Source organism: Gavialis gangeticus, unplaced genomic scaffold, assembly GCF_001723915.1.
Source record: "Gavialis gangeticus isolate Ggan-Ray unplaced genomic scaffold, GavGan_comp1, whole genome shotgun sequence".
Classification (NCBI taxonomy): Eukaryota; Metazoa; Chordata; order Crocodylia; family Gavialidae; genus Gavialis; species Gavialis gangeticus.
This window is the reverse complement of record NW_017729022.1, coordinates 1123197-1146106: the sequence shown is the minus strand read 5'-3', so window position 1 is coordinate 1146106 and position 22910 is coordinate 1123197. Positions and strand designations below refer to the sequence as shown.

The 22910-nt window shown below is 41.0% G+C and overlaps 1 protein-coding gene across 2 annotated transcripts in view; it reads left to right on the top strand.

Moving 5' to 3' along the window:
• MET (MET proto-oncogene, receptor tyrosine kinase) overlaps window positions 1–22910 on the top strand; it is a 114751-nt gene that overhangs the window by 76489 nt on the left and 15352 nt on the right. For both annotated transcript variants that reach the window (XM_019514538.1, XM_019514537.1), the window contains 4 exons: window positions 1342–1506; window positions 2774–2873; window positions 14194–14412; window positions 21813–21959. In XM_019514538.1, the coding sequence (XP_019370083.1) occupies window positions 1342–1506; window positions 2774–2873; window positions 14194–14412; window positions 21813–21959 (631 nt within the window). The remainder of the gene's footprint in view (window positions 1–1341; window positions 1507–2773; window positions 2874–14193; window positions 14413–21812; window positions 21960–22910) is intronic.

The window sequence follows — 22910 nt, the reverse complement described above, 5'->3', positions numbered from 1 at the left end:
AGAGTCCTACTGGCAACATTTCACACTTGTGGAGAGCATGAAGGAATAAATACAGCTAGTTAAAGTACAGAACTCAGAATCAGGATGTGAATTTTGCCCCTGGGCTCCCTGATTTCTTGTCTTCTCTTAGACAAGTCATTTAAGATCTCTATATCTGCAAGACTGAGGTGCCTAATTCCAAACTTTAGGCACCACTGTGATACTCAGAAACCCAGTTCAGGAGCCATCTAACACCAGAGATAACTTAAGTTCCTAGGTGTCTACATTTCTGCCAGGGAACATGTACATAACCACAGTGCACAGTCTGGCGTCACACCTAAACTATGGCACCTTCTTACCCCAGGCGTTCCTTGCCTATGTTTACCATGGGACCTAATTCAGTAGACGAGCTCCAAGCACATGTACTGGATTAGGGAAAAGACAGACTTTTTGGAGCTGGCTGGTGTTCGTAAATCATTTTGCCCAATAGCTCGTTGTTAAGGGCACTCAGCTGGGAAGTGGGAATTTTTTTTGCAAATCCTCACTCTGCCTCCTTTGAAAAACAACATAAACCTAGGTCTCCTACCTTCCTAGAGAAGAGGCAGTAGTGTAAAGATGACAGAGCAACTGAGGCAGCAGCCCCAGGCACCAATTTTGGGGGGCAAGGAAGGGCAGGAAATAGCAGCTGCCTCTGCAACTACACACAGCTGCAGACAGAAGTCACTGGTGACTCTATGTATTGCAGCTGCCCCAGACACCCAGGCAACTTGTTATGCCTCTGCTATGGAGTGTAGTAGTATGGCCCTTTTCCCCAGTTCTTTACTTGCAGTTGTTCTACTAAATTATATTTATTTATTTATTAGATGGGGGATGGGGGATGAGTGAGGTGCACACTGATTCTAAATTTGTTACCTGCAAGAGTCAGTTTCACCTCCCTGCTGATATTTTCTGAAAACAAAATTCCAGCTGTGCTTCATGTAGCCCAGTGGTTCTCACCTATTTGCCATAGTGGGCCATACTTTCAGCTCTCAATGTGTTATGTGGGCCCCACCCACACAACTTACTTCCTGTGTATCCATTTAACAGAATGTCATATGGACCACAACAGTGTGATGACTGGGTCACTTGTAGCCCTCCAGCCACAATTTGAGAACCACTGATATAGCCAGTCTGCAAGACTGATATTTCAGTTTCTTCTCACCAGGGATAGGCTGGAAAGACAAGGATAACTACAATGTAAAAAATATTTAACATAAATGACATTCCTTCATCCTCTAATATTTAGTTGTCCAGGCCCCTACCCTGCAGTGTGCTCATGTCACATTACAAGTTCCATGACTTTTTTCTGTACTTTCATTTCAGGGTATCTGATACCATTGTAGAATGTTATACTCCTGCACAAAAAATTCCATCAGAATATCCTGTTAAAATGGAAATTGACTTAGCTATTCGAAAAACTAAAGATCATTTTACATACAGAGAAGACCCCATTGTTTTAAAAATCTATCCAACCAAATCTTTTCTTAGGTAAGTAAAAGTTTCTCATAGAAATGAGAGAGAAGAATGACACTGTTGTACAGTAATCTATCAAAAGAAATTGCATTTTTATCTCTATCTGCCATGCCAATTGCTTCTATTATGGTCCGGTTGCAGAGGGCAGATCATTTCCTTTCAAAGATGAATGGGAGAATTTTTTGTCAATTTTTAATGTGATTTGACTCCTCACTGTTGTTGAGTGTACCTATAATGTCCAGCTGAGATGCATCTATTGTAATTGCAAAATGCACCTTGCATGCTATATTTAGACATTCCAGTGATTAATGTACATGTCATCTTAACATGCAAATTCAATAGAACAGCAGATTAATTTTAAAAGAGCACAGCAACTTGTATATGTACCATATTGCTCTGATTATAAGTTGTCCCTAAATTTAAGATGATCCCACATTTTCAGATTTGATGTAAAAAAAAGCAGCTTTAAGTATAAGGCAATTTCTGCAGATGTAGAACTTGAACAGTAGTTGCTTACAAAATCCTACAAGATATTAAGTAACCAAAGGGAAGGCTACAAGGGTAAAATGCCATAAAAATACTGTCTTATATTTTATTTCATGCACAAAAATATTTTGAGCACAGAAGTCAAGATTCTTTGGAGTCCCATTTATAAACGTCAACTCTGCATAATAGTCAGGTATAATTTTTATGGTTATTCTGGATGAAAGAAAAGAGCTATAACATATGGTACATATTGATATGTATATGTGTGTGATTGTGTGTATATACATACATATATCTATATATATACATATATCCATATAGAGAGATATTTGTATATATCTATATATAGAGAGAGACAGAGAAATAGCATTATATAGATATGTTTTAAAATTACATAATTGTATTACCTCTAACACAGACTATCTGTCCTTGCAAAGAAGTCAAAAATGAAAAGGAAATATTTTTGATACCTTTAAAAGCAGTGATTTAAATAGGTTAGAAATACTTGGGATTCCTTTGTATCCTCCTTCAGTTGCACATCTCCTTTTATTTTCTGCTCTCTGAAAAAAATGTATTTATTGTATGTTTCTTTCTGTCTCTTTGATTTTTACATCCAAGGCAAAGAGAACTTAATTCTCAGAATAATACTTTAAGAGACACCGCAACTTTTATTTGAAACTCACCCTTCATGTTTTTATTTTACTTTTAGACTGTTGTTTAATCTACAGTGTATTTGATTATATGGCTCTTTATAGAAAATACAGTTACTGAAATAATTATTTTTAATTCTCACCAGCGGTGGAAGTACAATCACAGCTCATGGAATCAACCTGAATTCCGTGTGTTTTCCTCAGATGGTAATCACTGTACCTAAGCTAGGGAAGAACTTCACTGTGGTAAGTCAGTCTCTGGGATGGTAAAATTTAATCTCAATATATTCTGAATATCTCTGTTCTCTTTGGTCAAAAGTGCTTGTTTTCAACTTGTACCTTGAGGCCCTGAGTAGAAGTTTTTCTGTCGACTTCACTAAGAACCAGATAAGACAGGATGAAAATGTCATTATGATGGTTCCCCTGCACGCAGCAAAGATCAGTGATACTTTGAAAATTAAAAACAAATAATAATTTAGCCATAACAATGAAGATAACATGTAAAGGTTGGTATAAGGGATTCTTGCAAGGAGAAATAATATTGGGCGGAGTCCTTTTATTTAAGAAATTTTAAGGCCAGTTTGTGCTACTGTCGAAGTCAACTGCAAGCCTTCACTTCACTTCATTGTCAAGGACTGTATACTTGAATGTTGATACTATGCACTTTAAATTGCAGAGCACTATTTAATAAAAAAAGATTTCATAATAAGTATGAATAAAAATAACATCACAAATTTGTATAATTTTAAAATAAAACTTTGTAAAAATTAAAATGTATAAAACAGTATAAGTTTTAAAAAGTCAGTTACAGTACAAAAACAAGATGTTTTTAAGTAGTTCAGTTATTAACAAGTAATATCCAGGCATATAGACTCAGGTTCATAGTGTTCATTGTGTTCGAACTAATGCTAAAAAATATCGTGGTATTTTGTACTGTTTATTTTAGCCAGCCCTAACCTGGGACTCTTAATTTTGTGCGTACAGTTTTGACCTGCAAACAAACGCACTACAGTGAATTTGGGGTACGACTAGTAACATTAAGGCAGTGCTTCCAGCTGCACTCATCATTCAGTATGAATGCAGAACTCCAGGTGTGAGTATTTATAGGGAAAAAGTTGAACCTGTAAAGTAGGAGCTCGTTGCTGAAATCAATTGCTGTGTTATGTGTTGAGACTGGGTGCTTGGGGTTTCTTCCTTTCAAAATGAAGTAAGATTGTTCACATTCTTGCTTGTTCACATTCTTTCTTTTTACTTGTGAGCACATGTAAAATCACTTCAGGGCTTATCTTGAATCCCTTGCTTATTAAAATTCTCACTGATTTCAGAAAGAATCTGGGGTGTGTTAGGAATTCAGATTTTTACCTGGTTCAGATTTTCTTAAAAGTATAAAGAAAACATTGAGTAAAATTCTATTTTTCAAAATAAGATAGATAAATAAGATACCTGAATTTGGCAGCTCTCTCAAGCTCCATACAGATCTCAGGGGGACTTCTGTTCACTGCATTTAGTAACACCTGAGAGAATGATCAGATAGAACTGTAGGGTGTGTGTAGATGAAGCGGGGGCCCTAAATTGAAGCAGTGGGTTTTTAAAAATACCACTTGAATTTAGGGCCCTTTAAACCCCCTTGTCATGCACACACCCAAACTTATCTGCCTCTCTGGCAGTGGGGAGGGGAGGGTGAGATGCTGGCGGGCAGAGTGGTCCCTGGGCTGCAGGGGGGGCTGGTGCTTCCCTCCATGGCAGCCACAGCACCCTCCCCCTCCCCAGCAGCACCCACCCACAGACACTCAGGTGGTCTCCAGGGGGCACTGCAGCCACAGAGGGAAGCACCGGGCCCCCGCACAGCCCATGCAGGCAGGCAGGCTCCAAGGGGGTGGGAAAAAAAAGATCAGGCTCACCGCTTTTCTTGGGCAGAGCCTGCTTTGCTGGGCTGCTGCCAGGCTGCCTGCACGGGCTGCCTGCAGAGCCGTGGAGCTGCATGAAGCCCAGTGCTTCCCTCCATGGCTGTAGGGCAGCAAACAAAAACTCCTCAGAAGAGTTTTAGTTTGCTGCGCCCCGAGTCATTTAAGGTGCATTACACCGCTGAATTTGCAACATCAGCTGGAATTACTGCACAGTACACTGCCAATGCGTGCAAACACAAACTCCATTAAAGCAGTGTAAAAGCATTTAACCTGCTTTAAAGTGTCATGCACACATGCCCCTCATTTTGTCTACACATGGCCATAGAGTCCTCTCCTTCACAAGATTCTTTGAATACTAGGGAACAATCTGTCTGTTTTAAACAGTAGCTTACTCCCCTCTTCTGTCTGTGAAGAATTACCTCTCTTGCCTTGACCTGCCTCTAAAAAATAATGGGGGCAACGATAATCAAAATTATCTTTGGTACTGTTCAGCATAATTTATTTCTGGCATCAAAAGTGTATGTGGTACAAGGACATGTAGGATCAGGTCTGCCCATAAATAGGTTTGTCTGCTATAAAAGGTGGGTCTCTTTAAAGGATAAACTGGAGCCTAAAAGTATCCAGGCAGTGGTCCTATTCCTCTGCACTGCCTCTGGGGACCCCTGACTTCCTGTGTTTCTGTGGCAGCCAAGATGGAGTGTTGCTGCTATTTGCTTCCCCACAAGCCTCTGTCCCCAAATAACTCCTTCAATAACTCCACACCATGATGGGAAAAGGTTTAAAAAAGTCAGGTAGAGCTGAAGGGGCCTCAATAGATTATCTAACCCCCATCACCTTGTGCAGCAGAGAAAGGGTACTTAGGCCATCTCTGGCATATTTGTCTAACTTGTCCTTAAAAACTTCTTGCAAACAAGAACCCACAACCTCCCCAATTCCCTCCTTTAGAGAGATGCCTCTCCAGCTGCTTAACTCTACCTCATAGGTAGAAAGTTTTTCCTTGTATTACATCTAAATTTTCTTTCAGCAAATGAAGCCAATTTATTCTTCTTCTTCCCTCAGGGATCACGAAGAACAATTGATCACCATCTTTGTTGTTACCTCTCGCATGCTGAAAGGCTGTTACCATGTTCTTCTCTTCTTTTTTCTAGACTAAACAAAACCAGTTCCTTCAACCTTTCCACATAGGTCATGTTTTCCAAACCTCTTATTCTTTTTACTCTCCTCTGGATTTGCTCCAATTTGTCTATGTGTCTCTTAAAGCATGCTTCTTAAAGGGCTGTTCTTCTCAATCCTTTGAAGAGGTTAGTATTAGACCTGGTCACAAAATGTGACTTGGAACAGTTTTCCATTAGAGAATGTAGTTTCATTGGAGTGCGTCAACTTCAGCATTTTTTTCTACATGTTTAAATAAATTACTTTGACTTTCTTGCTTCAGTTCAATAATATTGAAACATTCCATTATGATTAAATGTCTAGTTTCAACTTTTTCATTATGATTCATTTCATTTCAGATTAAACCATATTAAAATATTAATTTTGATAGTGTGCTTGTATATATATTTAATATTCTATAATATACATTTTATCTTCTTGAAATTAACTTTTCAGCATTATTAAAAATATGATTCAACATTATTGATTTACAGTGTTTTAATGTTTCCAGATCAAAGCTTTTGGAAATTTCTGTTCAAAGGGATGTTTCTCATTCCATTCCAGTAAGGAACAAAATCCATTCTCAAATGGTGGGATTTTCTGCAGAATATAAATATGCCCTTTCGCTGTCTTATGGCCACTTGGTGGGGCAAGTCACTGCCTCTTTTCTCTTCCTACTCCACCCTTGCGATAGCTTTATACAGTCTAACCTTTGGCATCTCCAAAGGAATTTTGAATTTTTGTTCAGAAAACAAAATCCCTGTAGCCTCTGCTCTAGGTCTTGCTATTGTATATCTTCTATTCCCTAAGCATTTGAGGTCAATATTTACTCTTTGAAAGCCTGTAGTTTGCATTGATTTCCTAATAGCAAGCAAGTGGTCATATGGGAATCCTTTACTACAGATGGACCAGTGCATCCATTAATTTGGATTTCTATTTCCACCTCTTAAACTTTTCTGTTTAAGAAAGTCCCAAGATGTCTGTGGATATAAAATTAGGAAATACTTTTTTATGCAAAGAGTCCCACACCTCCACAGCCTTTAAGATACAAGACTAGATCCTGTTCCACCTTTAAAATGTCTAAGGGCTTCTCTACACTGCGGCAGCAGCAAGTCTCAGTACCAGGGACTTGGGCACATTACACCCACTCAACCTGCAAGCAAGCTCCAGACATCAAAAGTAAGGCAGTGCGTCTGTTTTGGTCATCTCTCTGCACACACTCATGAGCCCTTGGTGTCTGACATGCCTGAAAATGTTCACTGAAGACATCTCCAGAGGAGTCTCACTGGCTTGCTTACAGGTTTGGAGTATGCCTGAACTTGTACGTGTGTGTGGCTTGGAGTGTGCCTATGCATGTGAAAGGAGGAACCAGAGAGAACCTAGTCTATGTTATGGTCCATATATCTGACAGACTGGAAGTATGTGCCATGTCAAATGGCCACATTTCTTCTCTATTTTATCCAAAAGATGAATAGAACAGAAAGAAGGGCAAAGGTCACTGAATCATTAATATTGACTAGTGCATGGGCCTGAACTGTAGCACTGGCATTCTGTGACAAATCCTCAGGATCCACAGGCTCAGTAAAGTAACCTTTATCTTCTTTTCAGCTAGTAAGAACAGTCTGAAATGGGAGGCTGCACTTCCCCAATCCAGCCACTGCATTCTTATCCCTACTTATCATTTCCTTCTTCAACGGGTCACTGAGAAATCACTGTAGACTCTGAGATACACAGCAGAGATAGTTTAGAAGACTTCCAATTTGCCCTACATTTCATCTATCTTTCACTCATTGGAAAATGCCAAGATTTAAAACTTTGTATGCGAGGTGAAAATATCCCCTCCACCACTTCTGACTGCCTCAGATCCTGTAACACAAACCATATTTGCCCCATCTTACCTGGGTCAGCTGCTGGGTGACCCCTTAAAGCTTGAAGATCTTCCTCCACATTTTTTCTGTTGTTGTGTCAGGTGAAAAAATCAAATTGGGAATCAGGTTCTGTAGGTCACGTTTGAATTAATTGCCTCAGGGGTCATATTTTATGAATGAAGCAAGAATACATACCTTTAAGTGGTGAGTCACATGCATTGTGTGAAGGGTTATTATTCCCTGCTGAGTGTATTATTTGCTTATTCTTGTGAAACACTCCACATTTTTGGCATAATTTTTGTCTATATATTTTTCAGCTGAGAATTGCAGTCAGAAAAAGATACAGCTTTAGCTTTTAAAGTAAATGTATTTTAAAGCCTAATTAAATAAAAGTTAAAGGTGCTGCCTGATAGGCAGTATCTTAATTGAGTAGGCAATAAATTGAATTACAGGTTTTTCCTTATAGATTCTCAATCCAATATTTCTTGAAAACTAAACCATCATATTCTTCAATTGCTAAAACCAATTTCAAGGTAAAAATGTCATGTCAAATCATGTAACAATAAGGGCATCGCAAATAAGATTTTTCTTGACCTTACCAATCAGTCACATTGCATCACTTCTAAAGAGTATTATTAGATTTTTATCATTCTCTGAGAGCGTCCCTTTCACAGACTAGCCTGATGAAGTAAAGTATCTGATTCCAGCAGATAGCCGCAAACAAAGTTATGAATACCACTGCTATTAATTTAAAAGACATCACTACTCTACAGTAGATAAAATGTGTAATGAATTCACATTAATCAAATATAAGTACAACCATTACCTAAAAAGTATTTGGTTTTATAAGTGTGTGTGTGTGTGTGTGTGTGTGTGCACGTGTGTGTGTATAGAACAGTACGTACACACACATACGCAGTTATGTGCCCTATATTCTATATCAAGTTTTTTCTGTATTTCATAAACCTAGATAATCATTTGAGTCATAATCATTCATTTCAAGAAGAAAATAATACTAGATCACTTTATTTGCCATAATTTAATATCTCTAGATAGGCATAAATGGGTACGTTCAACAGTGCTGCCATCAGTGTTCCCTCCTGCTGTGTAGTTTCCCACTGATTGCACACAAAATGATTTTATGTTGAAATTATGTTAATTTCTGAAACACTCATGTGTATATATATAGTTTGACCAATAACACATTATTGGCATCTTTCATGACTTTAGTATATTATAGCAATTAAAATGATAAAGTATTATTTTCATGATAAATTCTATCACTAATATACTTACTCAAATAATTATCTCTAGGTTCATGCAATGAAGAAAAAAAGTGTCATAGAGCATAGGTCACATAGGTCACATTATTTTCAAAAGGAGCAAAGCAGTAGCAGGTGTAAACACTAGAAATATAGAGGTAAATGCTACTTTTTGTTGAAATAATATAGATGTTAAAAGGGTTGCACAGGTATGAGCAAGTGTGAACTTCCACCCCACTGTCATGCTGGAATTTCACTGACCTTCACCTTGCCTCCGCACTTGCCTGCCACACCCTGATGGTAAAATTATATTCAGGAGAATGGATGATTCTCTGTGTGGATATCAGTCTGCCAGGATCACTGTTCTTCCACAGGGTTCCACGTCCCCTATACCCTGCCCCTTTCCTCTGAGGCTGATGATAGATATTCCCTGTTGGTCTTGAGGTGGGGAATGCCTAGTAAAGTCTCTTCTTGGGTTTGGTCAGGTTCTTTAATCCGCAGTTCCTTGACACTTGCTTCCTCTGGCTGACTCTCTTTGCACTTAGTTAATAGGGTTATTCTGTGTCTGCCTTCTCTCTTCTCTCTCTTTCAGTTGTTGTCTCTGTTTCCCTTTGTGCAACTCAAAATTCCTGGAGTTATCTCTGGATTCATATATTTAACTCTTTCTCACCTCTTCCCAGCCTTGCTTCAGGCTGCACAGCCTTAGTTGTTCTGAGGAGCCCAGGTGCAGGACCTAGCCCTGTTTAACCATAAATCAAGCCCTCTGGAGAGCCTTCTCCCCAGCGTCCCTTCATTGATACAGAGAAAGTAAATCAAGGAGGAATTTCCTAGTCACAGTCCCCAGGGTTTCTAATTTTTCTCCAAAAAAAAAGATCACTCTTGCTTCTTCTTGGCCTTGATGGCTCAGCTAGGCTCTCACCAGCTGGCTAAGGCCCTGCTTTTCTTCTCCTTGGTGTACCATGCAAATTTCTTCTTTGCTCTGGCCACCTCAGTTTCCCTCTAAGCTCCACTCCTCTTGGCGGGTCCTTTCCCCACCCCGTTCCCCATATGCTTCCTTTCCCCACCCCATTCCTACCAGCCATCCTGCATGGCCCCAGCTCTAGGGGTTGGCTGGGATGACCCCCACCATCTGCTGTCACTTATCTCTCTGGGAGGGCATGGTTGATGCCCACTCATGGCTCGTCCAAGTCTTGACAACTCATGAAGTTTTGGCCAATGGAGATCCCTTCTCCCTGGGTCCTCACAGCTCCTGATCTCACTGGGTTGTCAATGCTCCTTCTTTAAACTCTGTGGTCTTCTTTTTGGGCCAATCAGTGCAGGCTCCCTGGGGCACATGTTTTCATGCCCCAGGTGCCTGCCTGTTTCCTGGGTTTTCCCCAGACCTTCCCAGTGCACTGGGGACACGCCACTTGTCTGGACCCATCCAGATAAGTTTCCCAGCAGCACAGCTGGCTCTGGGGGGGTATAGCAGGGGCTTGGCCCCAGCCTCTGCTACAACAGATATATCTGATGACAGAATTTGGTCTATAAAACCAAATGCTCCTCACTATTAACTTCAATCAGAGCTACATCCATTTCATAGTTTCATAGTTGGTAGGGTCGGAAGGAACCTGAACAGATCATCTAGTCTGACCCCCTGCCATGGCAGGAAAACGTATTGGGGTCAAACGACCCCGGCAAGGTGTACATCTAGCCTTCTCTTAAAGACCCCCATGGTAGGAGCTAGCACCACTTCTCTTGGAAGTTGTTTCCAGATCCTAGCCGCCCTGACAGTGAAGTAGCGCCTCCTGATGTCTAGTCTGAATTTTCCCTCTGCCAGCTTGTGACCATTATTTCTAGTCACTCCTGGTAGTGGTCGGGGGAACAGGGACTCCCCCAGTGCCTGCTGGTCCCCTCGGACTAGTTTGTAACAGGCCATTAGATCCCTACTCAGCTTTCTCTTGTGGAGGTTGAACAGGTTCAAGTCCCTTAGCCTCTCCTTGTAGGGTCTCCCCTGCTGTTGCCAGATCATGGGAGTGGCCCTCCACCCTCTCCATGCTGGCCACATCCCTCCTGAAGTGCGGTGCCCAGAACTGGATGCAGTACTCCAACTGCGGCCTGACCAGTGCCGCATAGAGGGGGAGGATCACCTCCTTGGACCTGCTTGAGATGCATCTGTGGATGCATCTCTTTAATAAAGAGCAAACCTTGGCCAATAGTTAGTTGCTACGTAATACAGATTTAAAACTCTAACACTCCTTTCCAAAGCCTTGAAAATGCTTTTCTTGCCAAATTTAAGATTTCACTATACTATATATTGAAACATTAATAATAATTGTGAGAGAAGTAAAAGTGCTGATTTATAGACAGATAGTCTAATCCCATGTTTCAAGCTAATGTAAGTAAATAGCTATAAACATTATGATCCTAATTTGATATACAGCTAAATTGTATTGCATTCACTTAGCATAAAAGAGACAAATGCAAATTAATTTCAAGACAACCTTCAGGAAGGATGTTATAATGAGAACCAATATAACCCTTCCACCTCCCTCCCTCCTTTTCCCCTCCCCCCCAAAAAATGAAGTGAGAGAGAGAGAGAGAGAGAGAGAGGATTTCGGCTCTATTTAAATGTATATAGTTATTCAACAGTAATATCATTTTCCTATGGAAATGTCTTGGAGAAGAAACAGAATACCAGAAATGGCTGGTCTGTAGGTGCTGAAGGTCCTATGCTTCATCATTAATATTGTTTATGTCAGTCACACTATTGGAAAGGGGTAGGGCCAAATTATGTTACTCAGAGCAGTTTTCCAGCTGCATAAGTGGCATTTTGGCTCTTACACACAGCTTATGATTCTATTACAGTTGTAGTATGGACACATATGCATCCACATGACTACTGAGCATGCATAATAAGGTACACACACTAGCCAGGCAGGTATTTGGTTACATAGCCTTGCAGCAGAGGAAAAGGCACAAAGTAGGAATATAAATCTAAGTGGGATTAATCTACACCAGAGCCCCCAAAGTGGTTAATATGGTTCTCTGTGCATGCAGACAAAATCCTCCTCTGCTTCACCTTCCCTTGTCTTGACCAAACAAAAATGGTGCTGCATAGAAGAGGAGTGGTTTTTTTAATATGGTGAAGGAAAATTTCTGAATCCTTGTCACATGAGTGAGGCTTGCCAAGTCTGAGAATTTGCACACTCCGGCTGGGGACGTGAGCCAAGGCAAGGGTTATAGGGACACAAGCTTGTAATGAGGAGGAGGTTGTGCTGCTGGGCTGGAGGAGGAGGAGGTTTGGCAGAGATGGATATGAGAGAATGGAGAGAGTGGGAGTGGGAGTGGGAGTGGAAGGAGCTGCTGAAGAAGGATCTTTGATTGGGAGTTGGGAAGGGAGAAGACAAGACTGCACTGTGTGACCAGGAGAAAGTAAGAGAGCAGTCGTTTTCTGCCTACGTGGCCTCTGCAATATCAATGTTTTATTTTGAATAAATAAAGGGAGATATTGAGTTGGAAAGAAAAGCGACTCCCTCCCTACTATTTTCTGACTGAACATCATCATCTCCCCCCAAACACTCGCTGATGACACCAAAATTTGGGGGGAGGTGAGCACGCTAGCAGGGAGTGAGAGATTGCAGAGAGATCTGGATAGGTTACAGGGGTGGGCTAACAGGAACAGGATGCATTTCAATACGGACAAGTGCAGGGTGCTGCACTTGGGCAGTAGGAACCAGCAGCACACTTACACAATGGGGAACTCCCTACTCGAGAGCACGGAGGCAGAAAGAGATCTTGGAGTCATTATTGACTCCAAGATGAACATGGGCCGACAATGCGAGGTCATGGTTGGCAGGGCTAACCGGACCTTGTCGTGCATCCACAGGTGCATCTCGAGTAGAGCCAAGGAGGTGATCCTCCCCCTCTACGCGACGCTGGTCAGGCCACAGCTGGAGTATTGTGTCCAGTTCTGTGCGCCCCATTTCAAGAGGGATGTGGACAACATGGAGAGGGTCCAGAGGAGGGCCACCCGCATGATCCGGGGACAACAGGGCAGACCCTACAGTGAGAGACTGCGGGACCTGAACCTATTCAGCCTCCACAAGAGAAGGCTGAGGGGGGACCTGGTGACCGTCTATAAACTCACTAGGGGGGACCAGAAGGGTTTGGGGGAGACGCTGTTTCCCCTAGCGCCCGCTGGCATAACAAGGAGTAATGGGCACAAGTTGATGGAGAGGAGGTATAGATTGGACATCCGCAAAAACTACTTCACAGTTAGGGCGGCTAGGAGCTGGAACCAACTTCCAAGGGAAGTGGTGCTGGCCCCTACCCTGGGGGTCTTTAAGAAGAGGCTGGATGCCTACCTGGCTGGACTCATTTGAGTCCCATTTCTTGTTTTGGGGTTTTGTTGTTCTCCTGCCCTGGCGGGGCGTCGGGCTAGAAGATCTACTAGGTCCCTTCCGACCCTAAATCTATGAAACTATGAAATGTTCTTGTAACACCCCTGTCTGTCCCTGCTTGAAAATCTGGTCACCACACAGGAGGAGGCTGGTATATGTGAGAGGTTCCCACAGCCCCACCACTTTACTAAGTGTCGTGGTTTCAGTATTTCTGTGATGAAGCCTTCTTTTCCTATTTCTGGTCTAGGCAATCCTCCAACTGGGATAGGGAGCAGAAGAGCAAGAATGAAGAATATGAGGGATACTATCATATTCCCTGTTTCTCTGTGAAAATGCACATTCCCTCATCCTGGTATACACTACTGTGTACAAGGAGTCAGTCAGGCACTGGCCAACAATAAGCCATTTTGAACTTTTGTACATTTTCTTTGGTAGTATTCATGCCTCACTCGACATGTATTTCCCTTACTACAGACTCTTCTGGTTGGTACTGCCTCTGCCATCATTGCTAATCATTTAAACTCAGAGCCATGGACCTTCAACAGGTGATATACACATTCATTCTGCCCCAGCTGCGGCCAGGATGTACAGTTTTATCCCCTGTAATGAATACTACAAGGGCAGACTGCAGTCAATTGGCTTGTGTATGGTATAATGCAGAATTGGAGCTTTAAATATATAATTGTATAAGTAAAAACATTTATGATTTTTGTGGCACAGAACCACATGGCTTTTTGGCACTGGGTAGGAGTATTTCTCCTATATTTGGTCCTAATATAATTTCTGTTACATCCTGGGTTGTCTGAATTTATTTCTTTTTCTAGGTGGATACATTGGCCTGCAGTTCTCAGTTATTTTTACTGTTCTCCGGTTTTCCCAATCTTTATCACTCAATATTACCCATTGAAGAAAAACATAGGTATGATGTTTAAATAATAATTCACACCCTGTATTTTCAGTGTATCAACTTACTCTCTGCTCTTTGTTTATTACAGGCATGTAACCATCGCTCTAACTCAGAGATAAGCTGCTGCACAACTCCTTCACTTAAATCCTTCAATCTGCAACTACCTTTTGTTACAAAAGTGTTTTTTATTTTTGATGGAGTCACCCCTTTGTACTTAGATTTTGATTATGTGAATAACCCTGTATTTAAACATTTTGAAAAGCCAGTGGTTCTCTCAAGAGGCAGCCAAAATGTAATAGAAATTAAGGTAAGAAGTGCTAAAATGATTTTGTAAATCTAATTTTGATCTAATTGGCTTTTTAGCAGTTAAACCTAAATGGAAGTATTTTATTATGATACTGCTGGCTATACCAGCAAATAAGCTCTAAAACACAAGTCATAACACTGAAGTGTAATAGGGAGCTGTTTTGGTTTTTTTTAATGAAAGACTGGAGAAAGGTTCTAAAGGAAATCTGCGTAAAACATGAAGCAGTAAATAGCATGAGAACATTGTATTCTGCATATAATATGTTTTTTTGAGGTCACAGTTGCCATGAATTAAAGAAAAAGAGCTGAACTTACAGATGTACACTTGGCATATCATGTGGAAGTGCAAAAGTAGTTTTCCTGGTCCTCAGGACTTCCAGGGGCTAGTCTGGCATCGATGCAGGCTAAAGCAGCCTCAGGATGGTTCTAAGTTGCACCAGCTTTTAGCAGCCTTTTACAAGCAGTATATGCTCCAACACAGAAAACTTGGGGCGTTTTTAGCTGTCCAGCTGCAATATACCAAGACCAAGAATCTGGTCCCAGATTTGAAATGCCTGCTCTGTAAGATTCAACCATTTCTACTTCATGGTCCTACATCCTTTCTATTGAAAGAAAAAATGAAAATTGTAGTGACAAACTGATCCTGCTGCCCTGACATTATACACCTGACTATATTATGTATTATACAGGAAGTCAGACTAGGTAATTACCAGGGAACCTGATTTTCTCTGATTTAAAAAAATCCCCAATTTTTGGTTTAAAAAAAGTAACTCCATATCCACATTTTCCCATGATTTAAATGAAACGCCACTAGTATATAGATATATATATAGAGAGAGAGAGAGAGAGATTTTTTTTCATTTTAATCATGGAAAATGTGGATTTGGGGTTACTTTTTTTAACTGAAAATTGGGGGGTTTTTTTTAAATCAGAGAAAACCAGTATCCCTGGTAATCACAGTGATCCATTCTGCTCTTAATATTTATGAATCTTTGAAGGTTTCAGACCTGGTAATGAGTGCCTGTTTGGAGTAACCAGTCTGGATGCTGAGGTAAGCCAGACAGTGCTGAGAAATACAATCAAAGTGCCAAAGCACAACCAGTTCCCAGGTATTGTACTGGTCATAGGAATACATGCAGACAATCTATGTCCATGCCATGTGTGTACAGGACTGCCTAAAGATATGTAAGTCTGCTGAGCAGAAGATTTTGATATTTTGAAATTTAGTTTTGTTCCAATTCAGAATAAAAACCAAAAATGTGAAATTCTGTGTGGAACAAAATAAGGGCCTGGCTCTGTGACAGTCTCCCCTTGGGGGTTGCTTCAGAGCTCTATGTCCTTGAAGTCCTTGGGTTCCTAACCCCAACATAACCTACATGGCACAGATACCTGGGAGCAATGACTGTAGAAGGCCTTCAGTCTGATGGACAAGATGCTAAAGAGCCAGGTAGGTGAGTTGGTAGAAAAATCAGGCAGATGTCTGATTAAAATGAGCTAGAACTTAATAAAAAAGAACTCTCTCTACAAAATATTTTCATTTCATCCAATGGACAAATTCTGGCCACATGTTTTATAGCTTTTTTTTTTTAAATCATTTATACATAGAAGCCTTAACTACACAATTGCCTCTTCCCCAGCCTGCCCACAAATATCCTCTGTGATACTGTGGAGAGAATTTTCAAAATTTAGCTATGCAGGCCTAGGGCAGGAATAAAGCCCTCCACCCAGCATCTCCATGGCTCAGTGTCTTCAGACAGTAGCAACAGAACATTTCTGCTGTATGCTATGTCTTGCGCACACACTGTGTGAGGTGGATATTTATAATAGGAAAAATTTCATATTTGTTGCCTCACCATTTGGTCCCTGCTTTTTTTTAACCTATTTATCCACCAAAGCACTTTATTTGCTATACTTTCTTTTAAGAGTTTTGACCCTCTTTCTGCTTAGTTGTCAAGGTGGAAACCTTTCAGATAGTGAAGACTGACTGAAGACTGCCTTTTTGGAGAGTAACACAATGATAATTTAGCTGTGCTGGTGTCCCTTGTAGCCATAGTTCCTAGCCAGCTGCCTACCTAAGCCTGATGCCCCTGATTATTTCCTGGCAACCAGCTTGAGAATGACATTAGTGAAAATTGGTCTCCTAGAATAAAGCATGAGCATGCAGTAATTCAACATCCTCCTCCAAACAAAATTAGTTATAGTGGGATGCTTCCATCTAAACACTGAAGCAACTTTTAGAACTTATGTTCAGGAGCCAAAAGGTCATTACAAGCCATAATGGCAACACTCTTCCCTTGCCCCCTACCCACGTACAAAAACGCATACACAAGTTGACGTGCCTCATGGTCATATTTTGTGCAATAATTAAGCAAGTGCACCATGAAATTAAATGGCAACTTGCTTCAGTGAACAAACTGTTCTACCAAACCAAAGTTCTTTTATCTTTTTCTTAATTAGTTTCAGAGGAGTAGGGGGAAGCTTTTATCATGGATTTTTCAATCAAACTAATCTAGTGTGACATATTTGGCTTTCAACAAATGACTGGGGATACTGATGGGAAGGTTCTATTTGGTTTCCCTTGATGAACATAAGATGTTTTATAAGGAAATGTTACTACGAAAAAACTGCATTTAGTCATTTGCACTATCTAGGATCCCAGCCTTTATCTTCAGTGAAAGCCTTCCAAAATTCCATATTACACTCTGTCTCTCAGGGTCTCACCTCCCAGCCATCTTTTCTTGCCAAGTATGTGATTTTCTTTGAAGTCTATCAATGTCATTCATACCCCGGTCAGAGGGGTCATGGCAGAGTGACACGGGGCAATCTCCTGCTCCACTCCCACTCAAATGGCTTTTGAAATGCTCCTGTCTCCTGCCAACTTGGAGAGCATACAGGCTATAGAACAAGTCCTATTGTCTGCCAATCTAGGACAACCAAAAAACTCAAGTCTAGGCAAGAGAATGCAATTATTGCCTGCCAAATAGTCAGTGACCTGTACTCCTAAACTCTGGGTGTGCTAACTGCTTGGTGCATCCTATGAAATGAAAATGAAAAATGACCTCCTGTCTCAGCACACTTGTAAACACTACCAAACTGCAGAAGAAGTGGGTGATTTACCCACATGGCCTGCTCTTTTGTTAAATTCCTTCTGTGGTTCTGCTTAACTGATCACCACCCATATTGTATGCATGTTTTCTTCTTCCAAGCTCCCATACAATACATATTCATCACACACTATTGTAGTTCCTACATCTAGCCCAGTGTCAACTCAGCAACAAGGAAATCTCAGTGCTAGGCCAGTATTCATTTTAAGCCACAATTTGGACATGCCTGGCAAACAGATATTTTAAGTGCAGATCAGATCATGTCAGCAGGTTGTCCTTAACTGTGGCAAGTGATAGAGACATACTGAGGAGTAGAAGGAAGATCAACACCCCTTACAAGGGCAGCTCTAGGCACTCCGTGTAATGCATCTTGACTCTGCATGTGACCATTCTTAAGGCCCTTTTGGAAAGTTCTCAGTGCTGTTTTTAATCAGGGTATGCCTATGCTGCAGAGTTGTATAAAGACACCTGACTCACAGCAGCATAGAGCTCACAAGTGTGCTATACTGTTAGGAGTCCAGGAGCAGCTGTTACTTAGGGGTCCTTCAGCTTCAAGAATTAAACCAATAAATTAAAAGTGCAAGCAGGACAGAGAATGGAAAGAAGGTTAATTAGTTTACATCATTTTGGGAAAGGGCAGAGCCCCAGACTTTAGAGTCTTTTCTACTTTCACTGGCCTCTCCACCAACACAGAAACCTCCTTACCCAGTAACATAATGTGGGGTGAGCAAGCTGGACACATGCCCTGAGCGCTACCTAAAGGGATCAGCACCAGAAAGGCACCCTCACTCATGCCTCATTCTCCTATCCCCTTCTCTGCCTGCACTTTCCAGCTGCAGGAAGCAGCAGCGCAGGCAGTTTGTGTCACAGAGCGCAAGGCTTCCGAGAAATTTTTGTTTTATCGAACAGCCGTAGATTTCACAGCTGCTTAGGGGTGATGGGGGGTGAGGATGGACAATTTAACCCATTTTTTACTGCTGAAATCAGCATTTTACCCCACTGACATGGGCTTGAACAGCAAAAAAAATGTGGTAGAAGTTCCCCTCCGCAGCAGCAGCAAACTAAACTGCTTTGTACTCCATGATACACACTGCCCATGCTGCTGCTTGATGGCGCTTCTCTGAGACAGCCAGAGCTTGGGGTGGGGGGTTAGGGAGCGCTTCCTTTTTCTCACATTATACCTAAGAGGTTCCTACCTGTGATGTTGGTATTGCCCTTGGTTCTCCTTCCTGTTCCTATCTGAGCAGAGGCTTTAATGAACAATACAGCCAGGGGTTTTACAGATTAGAAATCATATGCACACACTGAGACAAATACAGACTACCCATACATTTGGTTTGTAAACCACAGGACTTAAATTTTAAGCATAACTCATTCTGGCAATAGAAATAATTTGCAAAATGGTGATTTCATGTAAAAATTCAGATCCAGACAATCCTTAGATAAATCTGCCTTAGAATTAAGAGATGGGAAAAAAACCTGCTACTCCAATCTCAGGCTGCTCTATGTGGTTGCCTATCAAAGCATTAAGAAACATAGCCAGTCCATTTATAAATGACTTAATTGATTAATTTTTCTTCACTTCTGTTGGAAGATTACCTTAGTTTTAGAGCTCTCAGTTAACAATATTACTGATATTAAGTCTAAATTTTCCTTTTATTTAATTGCATTTCGTTGCTCCTAGTTATAACCCTTGAGGCTGATGCAAAGCGTTTTAATCTTTCTGTATTGCTCAAATACTCATAACTGTGGAGCCGTATGGTATGTGGAATTGGTCTGTGATGGCTGTTCAAAGTAGTACCTAACTGCCATGCATGGCTGATGGAAGCACCAACCATTCAGAACACAGCAGGGGTGAGGAGCAGACTTTTTTTAAAGGCAAAAAAGTAACATGAAAGACCAGTAACATGCTCTCATTTGCTTGCTCCGTTAGTAATTAATAGGTGCTTCCCTCCATCCCCAACATTTTTGTGCTAAATTCTGGAGTGTTTAACTAAGGAGAATTCCAACTTAAAGAGGTCAGAAAATCTGCCATATATTTATGGCAATAACTGAGGGCCTGACCAGAACTGGTCAGGAATTTCTTAATGAAGTGCCAAAATTCAATTTTTTCTTGAGAAATAAACTTCTATTTTCATGGAAATGTATTGTTTTGAATGCAAATCATCAGGGAGATTCATCAAGTCCAGGATGAAAGAGCTAAAATATCCTGTAGCCCAGGGTACCTACTTGAGATGTGAAAACCAGATTGGTCTTTGCTCTGCTTGATTCAGAGGAAGACTTGAATGTGGGTGTCTCCCACCTGGCAGAGAGTCAGTCTTTCTCTGTCAGACAATTAATATTTAAATATTTTTCAAAGTGATAAGAGACAGAGAGAGCTCACATAGTATGTTTCATCCGAGGACATCTGGGGAAGCCAGTTGCTATTTCGCAAGACCCAAGAATTGGTTAGAGCACTCCCCTGGGAAATGACCCTACCTGAGCTGGGGCAGGGGCTCCTAGCTGGATCTACCACCTTCTCTCCCCCACTCTCTCACCCACACCCCCAAAAACCTGCATAAAGTAGTTTTTCTATTGGGATTGAAATACATTTTAGAATTGAAAAAAAAATCACAAAATGGAGTTCTTGTTTTCTATGAATCCTGCATGGAGCTCACTGCAAGCTATTCTTTTCAACCCTCCCTTGGTTAGCCCATCTAAAGTATCTTCTACTGGTGTCCTCATCCTCCCTGCTTCCTTCCCTTCCTTCTGATTGTTACACTAGGGCTTGTGTACATGTGCAGGCTATTAGAAGGTAAACAAGAGTGGGGACTGAAGGCACAGCAGCTACTCCATGATAATTGCCTGAATGAAAGATCCGATTCCATTGGTGCCTGGGTTTTTTTCGGATGGTGGGCTGGACGAGTGGTGCAGGTCTGGCCTAGCTGGGGCCTGATGAAGCTTAGTGGTAATGGCTCAACCATACCCAGTGTAGCCGTGTGAGAAGAGCTTACCAAGGTCTGATCCTCACACCTGCATTGGACTGCAGCCAGGCAGTTCCAACATGACTGCTTCCAGCCTGGCTCCCCAAAGCTGCATCTGGCCCTGGATAAGCCATTTCCACACAGCTGGATTGAGCTATGGCTTGATCCAGCCACTCAGGAACTGGGCCCAATTCTTGTGCATGGGGCCAGCCTGGCTGGGGCCCATCCAGCCATGTTGTACTTGGGAATATGGAGGCAGGGAAGCAGTGGCAGTGTTAATTGCCATTGCTCTTCCACCACCAAATTTATGGACCCATGAGGAGACCCCACCAGCCAGATTACATGGCTTTGTGGGCTGGAACTGGCTATGGATCTGGCCCTTGGGCCAGGGTTTGGTTGAGTACCTCTGTCCTATTCTGGTGTGAATGCTAAGCTGAGGTAGTTCACCTGTCAGTAAAAAATGGGCTAGCTTACCATGCCTCAGTTGTCATTTACCCTGGGAGAAGAATGTGAATGCAAGTAATTTTCACAGAATAGCTACTGCACTGTACACCACCACCCTGTTTATCATGCCTCTACTTGTCTTGAATTCGTTTGTGAGCTCCTCAGAGCAGGAACCTTATCCTCTTAAATATTTGGACAGCACAAAAAGGGTCCTCACCCTGACCAGGGCCTTCACATGCTAATACCTTACAAGTACTAATAGTCATCTGGCTGAGTCTGGGATGTGAATACCAAAGGAGTTTTTCTGGGTCAAAAATATTGAATAGGGCTTTAGAATGATGTCTTATTTACCAGAGCATGCTTATGTTCAATTTTACCAATACACTTAACCAACATTTATGAGACCAATTCACTTTTTTGCTTTGCAAGTTTCATCTCCCCTTTATAATGTACCTCCCTTCTCTACTTGCAAAACAAAATATTTGAGATGCCTGTAATTTGTGGCTAACAGAATGCCAGTATTTTATAAACAGCAGAGTCATATACTGCTTCCTTTCTCATGTGTATTATGCAAAAATCTAGGATACACAGTGAACAAAACAGCCAAATATATTCTTGCATGTTTACATTTTTAGAAATCTTTGTGGCTGTATAAGTGTAACTTAAAGCAGGTTTTAGCCTTAAACATTTTATTTCCCCTTTATCTGTCTGCCAAACTGCTGTTTTCATTAACAGAACTTATATATGTGTATTGACTGGACAATACAAACCTAATTGTATGTTTTATTTCTTACTTGGCTCTTATTTATAATGTTTTTCTGAACCAATCAAGTGTCCTTACGCTTTATGAAGTACTTATGTAAAGTAGTAATTGATTTTTCCACCCCTAGGGAAGTTATATCGACTCAGAAGCTGTGAACGGCGAGGTGCTAAAAGTTGGCAATAAGAGTTGTGAAAATATCTTCTTGCAGTCAGAATCAATTTTCTGTACAGTTCCCAGTGAGCTGCTGAAAACCAACAGTGAGCTAAATATAGAGGTGGGATATCTCCCCTGCATATGTGATAACAATGCCACTGTAATTATGGAACCTACAAACTTAAAATACAACTTGAACCTAGGATTCACAGTGAATCCAGTTTGTTCACTTCCTTTAGTGTTAGTCATAGTAGTTTTAAATTTAATCTTACTTAGAACTGTTAATTCTTTTAAATGAAACATTATTATTTTTATTAGGGCAGCAAGTAAGCACCCCCATCATGGACTGGGACCCTGTTGTGGTAGGTGTTATATAAACACAGAAAAAAATAACAGTCCCTACTCAAAAAAACTTCTAGTGTAAGCATAGGAAGAAACTAGAGATGGGAAGGACATGGTCACAATAGAACATTCATCTTAATCCTGGTTCTGCAAGTCTTTTTTGGGAAAAGTCTCACTAGAATCCATGGGGTCAGGCCCCTGACATGGCGAATACATGAAATTATCTTTTCTCTACCCTCTCCAATTTCATTTTATTAGTTCTTGTAAATTGATGATATTCAGGACAAATACTTGAGTCCATTATTTCACTCAGTATGAACCAAAACTCGATCCCACTAGAGTTATTGGAAATGTAGCCACTAAGTTATACTGGACCAGGATATGACCTTTTGTTGATTCATAAGACACCACAAGAATGTTTTAGGGTTTTCTGATGAAAGATGAATGAAGAAAGATAAGAAATGTTGTTCCTTTTTATAATTAAACCGTTATGTATCCTGTCCTGCTATAGTGAAATCAGTGGGCTTATGAGTAAGTAGGATTGAAAGCTATATGGTATCTTTCTTTCAGACTGTAAGCTGTCTGGGGCAGGGACTATCATTTTGTTCTGTTTATACAGCACCTGTCACAATGGGATCCTTATCTGTAACTAGGGCTCCTAGGTGCCATCATGATACTACTGTCACTACATTACTAGTAACAATAAGATAGTTTACAAAAAAAGAATAAG